The sequence below is a fragment of the Mustela nigripes genome, chromosome 7 (genome assembly GCF_022355385.1).
Source record: "Mustela nigripes isolate SB6536 chromosome 7, MUSNIG.SB6536, whole genome shotgun sequence".
In the NCBI taxonomy this organism is placed as follows: Eukaryota; Metazoa; Chordata; class Mammalia; order Carnivora; family Mustelidae; genus Mustela; species Mustela nigripes.
In genome coordinates this window covers 53411762-53420194 of record NC_081563.1, presented here as the reverse complement: position 1 = coordinate 53420194, position 8433 = coordinate 53411762, and the positions used below count along the sequence as shown (strand labels likewise).

The following is an 8433-nucleotide window of genomic DNA, read 5'->3' as shown; positions in this document are numbered from 1 at the left end:
GGACGCTGGGATCATGACCTGAGCCGAAGGCAGCTGCTTAACCAACTGAGCCACCCAGGCGTCCCTGTCCTTGATTTTTTTTTTAATGTAAAAATAGTATCTTTAGCATAAGCAAGATCTGTATTGCCATAGAAAATAGGTTACAAGTGTTTACTTTAAGGAAGACTTGGATTTTTACCAGATAGCCTCTATCTACCTAGTGAGACACTTTGAGTCCCCTTTTGATTTTCAGAGGAATATTATAGTGCTATCCAAATCTATTTGTTCCCTGTAATTGTTGGTCTACAGAAGAAGCTAGAATTGAAAGAATAACTGCTACCACATAGCAAACACTCCTGTCAGACTCTGGCCAGGGACTTCCATACCTTGTCCCAGTTAATATACTGGTGCTGTCAGGCATGGTGTTCCTGTCTGCTGCTGAGGAAGCTGGTGCCACGTGGAGTGAAGGGATTAGCTCAAGGTCACCTAGGAAGTCAGTGGCAAAGCCAAGGTCCCAAATCTTTGCTCTTCTTACATACGACACTGGCATTTGGTTGTATGGTGACTATTAAAAGAATTAAAAACAAAAATAGAATTTGAGATCCTTTTCAAAATCTTAAAAACTGTAGTTTGTATCTAGTTTAGTTATCCCTAGTCACAGGGCACACTGGATTCTAAGCATTACTGATTATAGCTCAGATCAAAGATTGGTCTCTTTATGCCACTGTAGACCAAAGGTGTATCTGTCCCTTCAGAATAATTAAAGCAGTATTTCTGAAGAGTCAGCACATGAAGTTTGTCAAAGTTTATGACCTGGGAACAAAGCAGTTGGATCTGCACAAACAGAAGAGGCAGCTGGGAGCAGGAGGGAGCCAGGACTCGGCACAACCCTCTTCTCCTGGGGGCGGGGAGCTGGGAGGCAGCTCTTGGCAACCGGTAGAGGACTGGCTGAAGAAGATGGGACTGGGAGGAGGTCTCAGTGGGGAGCAGACTGGGGTATGGAGTAGCTTCCTGTTAAGTACGAGTGGTAGAACCTTTGCTGGTTCCCCAAGGAGGAGGTAGACCTGGTTCAAAACGGGATACTGATCCCCCTCCTTGAGGACCACAGCCCTGGCCAGGGGAGTTGTCCGGACTGGGGAGGAAGAGCTGAGGCAGGTGCTTGTGTTACTTGCTCTAGATCCCGTGATTCCTGGGTGCTCTCAAGGCCGGCTAAAGGGTTCCAGATCCTGGGTGCGGCATGCCCGTGTGTGTCTCAGGGTTGAGGAGCCTCAAGGGCAGCTTTTACAGAGGGGTCTGTTGGCTTGTTTATCTGGTTCGGGAGTCGAATTTTGCTATTACATGACAGAACTGAGCCCACTCCGTAGACCTCACCCCTCCCCTATGGCTGGCCCAGGTGCCAGCCTGGGGATGTCCGCAGGCAGGTGGGCAGGGCAGCCATTGGGCACTTGAGGAGGCCAAGGCAGGCACTACTAAGGACAGAAGTTGGCTTTGGATCTCGACAAAATTATGGGGAAAGTTCTGGTCTTATTTTCATAGAACCAGGCCAAAAAAACACTCAATGTACACGTATTATCCTTAGCTTGAATTAGTCAAATGGCTTTTTTCTAGTTTCACAACTTGAAGTGTTCTTTGGAAAAACCCACATTTGGGTAGTGAGAATTATACTTTTCTGGGCTAGACTCCCTATAGAACTAGAAATGACGATGCATGGAAAGATGACTTTATTATATTTTTATCAGTAGACAAACTTCCTAAAAAATTTACATACTCATATTTGCAATAAACCCACATCATAAAATGACTAATAGGACTCTGTTCTGAATCATGCTGTCTTTGCAGGTAACAAGTTAAATTGAAAAATGTCTGCATCTAATTTTTGAACTCTTTTTCCTCACTTGACAGTTTGTTTGTAAACTTTGGGAGAAATAATTTGGATAACTGTATAATTGACTTTATCTTCTCATGGTGTTTCTTATATGATCTGTTTTCATGACTCTTCTTGAATGTTATCATCCAAGGTGAATAGGTCCATTTTACACACAGGTTCTGCTTTGCTTTTTCCCGCCTGCAGTGGTAGGCGGAGCATACCTGTCATGGGACCCTTTGCTTGTGGCCATTCCACACGGACAGGGTTTCAGGGCAAGTGGAAGTCTTACCAAAGAGTAAGGCATTTTTGTGCCATTAAATCTTCCTAGCTCAAGAGCAAATGCTGTGCTCTTCAAATCTGTCCAGGCTTCAAGGGCCCTCGGAGAGTCTAGGACAGCTCCTAGCTCTCCTCTGAGAGCTAGACAAGGAAGGAGGCTTGGAAGCAGATGAGACACGGGCTCATCAGGATGTCTAATGTACCATTTGTTAGGTCTGCCTTGGGAGGAACATCCCGAAGTCTTGGTATGAAGGGTGTGAAGGGACTTCCTTGGTTGTTATCATACATATGGACCTCTTGGAGCTTTCTGAAGCCATTTTTACTTTCGCTAATATGGTCAAAAATTTTAAGTGGTAAGGGGAGCAAATTAAGCTTTAAGGTTGTCTCCCAGTTCAGCTGGTAGCCTCCCAGGCTCCTAGGAACTCCACTCTGGGTGGTTGTGTGTGGGCTGTGGGCATATATCAAAAACCCCAGGAGCCGGAGCACTGTTGAAGGAGCAGAGGTGGAGGAGAGATGGACTGTGTCCTCCAGAAACTTTTATGGTCTAGTTGAATAGTGACGCAACCCACTCAGCAGACATTTATTAAGGAAGTGGGAGGGGGAGGCACCATAGTAACTCAGCAGTGATTAAGCAGCAGTCCAACCTGAGGAGTTTGCAATGAATGAGTGGTTAAGTAGCAAATACCAAATGATTCCAGCAGAACAGTGAATGTCCCCTTGACTAGCAAATACCAAATGATTCCAGCAGAACAGTGAATGTCCCCTTGACTAGTATAAACCAGGAAGTACTCAGAAAGTGGAGGAATCACAATGGGTTGGAATGGCCTGTGAAGGCTTTTAGGATGTGGTAGGCTGAGGCAAAAACTCTGAATCCTGGGTGTTTCTCCCACTCGCGGGATCTGCTAGGTTCCCGACTAAAGCACAAAGAAATGAAGTGTTAACTTCCAAAACTTTAGGGACTCCGGTCGGTGACTAAAGATCTCTCTTGAGGGGCTCACTGCAGCTTCTGCCTCCCCCAGGCTTTCTCCCTTCCCGCTCTGTCCCACTGTGCCTCTGGGCCCCCTCCGGGGCCCACATGTGGTTACCTCTAGCTGTTCTGCATGGCTGTGTAGTGTAGCAATGCTTATGATGTGCTTGCTCTTTTTAAAAGATTTATTTATTTGACAGACAGAGATCACAAGTAGGCAGAGAGGCAGGCAGAGAGAGAGGGAGAAGCAGGCTCCCCACTGAGCAGAGAGCCCAATGCGGGGCTTGATTCCAGGACTGAGATCACGACCCGAGCTGAAGGCAGAGGTTCAACCCACTGAGCCACCCAGGCGCCCCTCATTTTCTTTAATGTACTTTTTGAACAGTTTACATAGTTGAAAAGCCAAAAGATACAAGTCATTCAGTGAATATTACCTTATTCCCACCTCTTCCTTGACTTCTCTCTCCTTGCTGTTAGATTAGTTTCTTACTTATTGTTCAAGATTTTATGTCTATAGAAAAAAACACAATTACTTTCCTGTTTTGTCCAGAGATGGCATGTTGTATGCATGGTATGGTATCTTGCTTTTCTTCATTTCACAATGTATCTGAGAGTTCTTTCCTGGTAGTAAGTAGAGCACATTCTGGTTCTTTTCATAGCTGCATAGTATTCCGCCGGATAGCTACACGATACTTTTTTTAACCAGGTCTCAATGTTAGTGACTTAAGTGGATTTTATCTTCGCTATTCTAAAGCAAGCTGTAATGAGTAACCACAAAGGCCATTCATGTGTGTTAATGCTACATACAGCAGTGCTCGAGTTCTAGTGGCCCATGAATGGGAAAAGAAGAAGTATGGATTGAAAGGATTCAAACCCTGGCATGTGCTGTCAGGTCACATTCAAACCCAGAAACTTGGATATAACCTGACAAATATGCCTAATAAGAGTAGATCTTAGTCCCTTCCCTAACACACCTGTATTATAAAGAGATGAGAAAACCCCAGTTTTGGCTTCTCTATGGCTTTCACCAGAGTTGTCCAATGTCCAAAGATGTTTGTTTGACCAGACGTCATTGGTGGTGTTGGGCCTGGGCCTGGGCAACTTCCTACTCTTTTAGAACTTGTTTTTCCAGAGGGCCTTCTGGCGCACTGTGAAATTCTCAATGCTACTGTGACCTTGTTTTTTTAGGCGGGCCCATCTTCGCTTGTGCCTGGAGAAGTTGAAGGGGCTGGTTCCGCTTGGGCCGGAATCGAACCGACACACTACATTGAGTTTATTGACAAAAGCCAAATTGCACATAAAGGTAAGAAGATCCTTGGGATTCGTTTTTAGCTTTACCTGTCCATTAAGGATTTGTCTGTTAATGAGGGCTAGCAAATGTGTATCATCCTCCAGCCTGCCTCTTTGATGATCTCAGGCATCCCAAACCAAACATGTCCAGAACCCAACTCAGTATTTCTCACCCTTGTGTAGCAGCAGTTAAAGGGTCCTCTAATTGTCCGTTTGATTAAGCCAAAAACTCAGGGTCAGCCTTGCTATCTCTTGCTCTGTTAGCCATATCTGAGTCCTCTCCAAGACCTACATATTTCACAGGCTAACTCCCATTTCACCCTACCATCTACTGCAGTGAACTCCTCAGAGGCCTCCCTGTATTCCTCTAGCTGCCTCTGAGCTAAGCTCTGTGCTTCCCAAGAGTAGTCCTTCCAAAGCCCAAGTCAGTATGTCACCCTGTTTAAAACTCTTCAGTGGCTCAGGGCAGACTGTCAGCAGGCCTGCCCCAGGCTGCATGACCTGGCCCTTACCTGCCTGTACAGTGGCATCTTGGGCCCTGTGCCCTTTCAGCCCCTTGCACTTGTCATGCTCTCTAACCACAGGGCCTTTGTACGTGCTGTTCCCTCTGGTTGGTATGTTTTCTCCTCCTTTCTTCACCTAGTTAACTTCTTGTCATCCTTTAGATCTCAACACAGGTATCACTAGCTCAGGGAAGCCTTTCTTGACCTGCTTACGTCCTTCCTGCGACAGTTGAGCTATTATTGGATATCTTTCTCTCTCTTAGCACTTATCACAGTTGTCATCTGACCATGGTTTGTGTGACTGTTTGGTTGTCTCCATTGTCGGAGGAGGGGACGAGGTCTTGATGCTCACCTTGTATCCTTAGCACCTCCCAGAGGGTCTGAAACAGGCCGTGTGTAGCACGTAGCTTGAAGAGCAAAAGGTGAGAGAGTAAAGTGGTAGTCAGACTGCCGCAAGCCACAGCCGGAGCTCACTGTTTAGCAATAACCCTTTAGTCACTGTTGGACAAATGTCTCCTTAATTATGGTTAGTGACCTGCCTTCATGACAGTTCTGGAGGGAAAAAGAACCTCTCTCTAGAGCAACATAACCACAGTTAAACAGATTCATAAAAACAAGTGGTCTTTGGAAATACATTTAAGCTCTTATGTTGGACAGTTTGGAATCAGGACTTGCAAAGACTGTTTCCTGCTACTGAACAGAAGTTAATTGAGATCTGGAATAACTCAGGTGTTGATATCATTAGAACACGGAGCTGACGAACCCTCCTTCTGCATGGCCGTGTCACAGCTCCCAGCCCGAGGAGGGCTGTAGTTCAAAGAGCGGTGCTCAGGGTGTTCCCCACAGACCTGGGGGGCTGCTAGCTCTTCCCCAGCATTAGAGGGGCCGAGCTCAGCCCCCAGATCCCTACCTGTGACTGTGCAGGTAGCCACAGCGAGGTTGGTGCCGCAGAGCATAGCCAAAGGCAGGAGGCCCCCATCCTGCCCTGGGAGAAGTCAGACAAGAGACACCGAAGGGCTTCTGAGGAAAACCAGCCTGTCAGGGGGCTCGAAGGCAAGATGCAGAGTCCTTGCCCATTTGGAAGTTGGCTGCGGGCTCCAACAGCTCCCCATTTGACTTGCAGAAACTTGAAGATTGTGACAGAAAAGCCATTCACCAAATAGACCAGCTTCAGCGAGAGCAGCGGCACCTGAAGCGGCAGCTGGAGAAGCTGGGCATCGAGAGGATACGGATGGACAGCATCGGCTCCACGGTCTCCTCGGAGCGCTCAGACTCCGACAGGGGTGAGCACCTGCCGTGTGTGTGTGTGTGTGTGTGTGTGTCTGTCCCCAGAGGCCACACCAGGGAGGAACAGAGACCTGGCCCCCTTGAGCTGTCGCGATGTCCAATCACTGGACCCCCAATGACGAGTCCCTCTTCCTCCTCGCACTCCGGCTGGGGCTCCAGTGCAGGGCCTGGCAGGGCTGGCTTGGCAGTTGGGCCTGAGCATCCTGTGGCATGCCTCCACCCGTGTCTCTTGTCCTTCCCGCAGAAGAGATCGACGTGGATGTTGAAAGCACAGACTATCTCACGGGCGACTTGGACTGGAGCAGCAGCAGCGTGAGCGACTCGGACGAGCGGGGCAGCATGCAGAGCCTGGGCAGTGACGAGGGCTACTCCAGCTCCAGCATGAAGAGAATAAAGCTCCAGGACAATCACAAGACGTGTCTGGGCCTCTGAGAGCGCGGGGTCGCCGCGGCTGCCTCCCGGAGGGCTCTGCCGGCCGAGCGGATTAGGTAGCGTATCAGACCCAACCACAGTCCCCTTGCACGTCAGCCTCCGTGTACCACCTGTACCAGAACCAGCTCTGTAAACGTTTTCCAGGAAGTGCTTAGGATGGTGGGTTTCTGATTGCATCCACTAGTTTCTCTTTCTCTCCATAAAAATCCGTCTGCCAGACTGTACATTCCAATCACTCTGAAGCACCCAAGAATTCTCAGACCGAATAAGCAACTTTCACCACCCAGCACTCTCCCCCACCTTATTTACTGTCCCCGGGTAGTCTAGCATACCTGTCTTAAAGTTTTCTGGCTATGTTACTCACCTAGCAGGAATGTCCGAATGTGTCTTGTGCTTAGGAAATGGAAGGAAACAAACTTTTAAAGTTGAGATCCTGATCTCAGAACTCCAAAGTAAGCTTTGAAAGCGGCATTTAAGAGCACTTCACCGTGGACCTCACCCCAGTGAGGAGTCAGGAACACCTCCAGAAAACACACCCTTCACCCGCTCCCCCTGCTCACCCCGCCCCCCACCCAGCCGCGTGTGGATGGGAGCAGTAGTTTTCGCCTGGAAGTGGACACCGTGCTAGAGCACGTCTTTGGGGTCGCACAGCTCATGCAAGCTCCAGCAGCGTTTGTTGTCACAAACAGGACGGTACAATCTCTTTGTGTGCGATGTTCTTGGGACTGCGCTGCATACTGCTATCCCAAGGCACGTTTTCCCCTCAAAGTTTGTTATGCTACTTGTCTCTGGAACATTTTTTTTTCCTACCTCAGAGATAAACGAGATCTCCATTTCCCACTTAACACAAAGTGATTATGCCTTTTTTTCACCCCAAAATAAGTGACATTGGGTCCAACTCTAATCTATTTTCCTATTTAACTTTCAGCAATAACTGAGCTTTGGCACTAGCTGAGCTAGTGTCCATCATCAGTGAAAGGAAAAGTCCACATTTCTACCCTGTGTTGCAGGTGAACAGGAGGGGATGGTACAGTGTTATTAGAATTCCTCTCCTTATTTTTGGATATACCCAGAAACTTCTTTATGGAGGCTTCTGGGGTTGCTAGTTTAAAAGGCTGATCTTTCTTTTTGGTTATGATTTCTCCCTCAAGTGGTCTCCCACTTTGTAGCATTTTTATTTAAGCTAAAACAGAGCACATGTATATGTACATAAGACACATTAAATCTATAAATACTATTTATTCATTTTATATAAACTAATGTAATGGAAAACAAATTCTTATGACTTTGTGCTTTTATAGATGTTCTAGAAACTTTGTATGTAGGTATCTACAAAATTGGTTCATTCCCCTTAATATTTTTGCATTCATATTTTTGAGGTCGAGGTTTTCAGCCTCTGGCAAATCTTTTTCATTGAATTTGAACCATTTGTAAAACCTGTGATGCTGAAACAGAGTGTGTGTCACAAAGTGACAAGAACATTCCTAAAATCCACAGACGCACTGCAACCTAAGGGCTCCACGGCTGAAGCAGCGGCAGGCGGGTGGCCGCCCTGAGCCCCCACTGCCTGTGGTCTCTGGCCCCCCAGCCTCGCCTCGCCTCGCCTCCAGCGCCTCCAACTTCTACACGACTCAGAGTTCAAATGCGCTCCACGCGGAAGCTCATTCATTAGAGTGGTCTAAACAAAGCAAGATTGTTTTTGTTCTTTCATTTTAATGATTCTAATGTATTAAAATTTTTAATTGGAAATAGTCGATTCTTTAAATGATTCCAAAGTCATCTGTACTTCTGTTTTTGTTTTGTTCCGGTTTTTTTTTTTTTTTTTTTTTTTT

General features: G+C 47.0%; 1 protein-coding gene across 2 annotated transcripts in view; it reads left to right on the top strand.

Annotated features, from left to right (window-relative positions):
- Positions 1-8427, top strand: part of MXD1 (MAX dimerization protein 1) — a 26335-nt gene extending 17908 nt beyond the window's left edge. Inside the window, exons 4-7 of one of the 2 annotated variants that reach the window (XM_059405924.1) lie at positions 4278-4392; positions 6006-6165; positions 6414-6657; positions 8099-8427. In XM_059405924.1, the coding sequence (XP_059261907.1) occupies positions 4278-4392; positions 6006-6165; positions 6414-6601 (463 nt within the window). In that variant the 3' untranslated portion in view covers positions 6602-6657; positions 8099-8427. Of the gene's footprint in view, positions 1-4277; positions 4393-6005; positions 6166-6413 lie in introns of both variants that reach the window. The other variant, XM_059405922.1, reaches the window with a different exon arrangement.
- Positions 8428-8433: the final 6 nt, after the last annotated feature.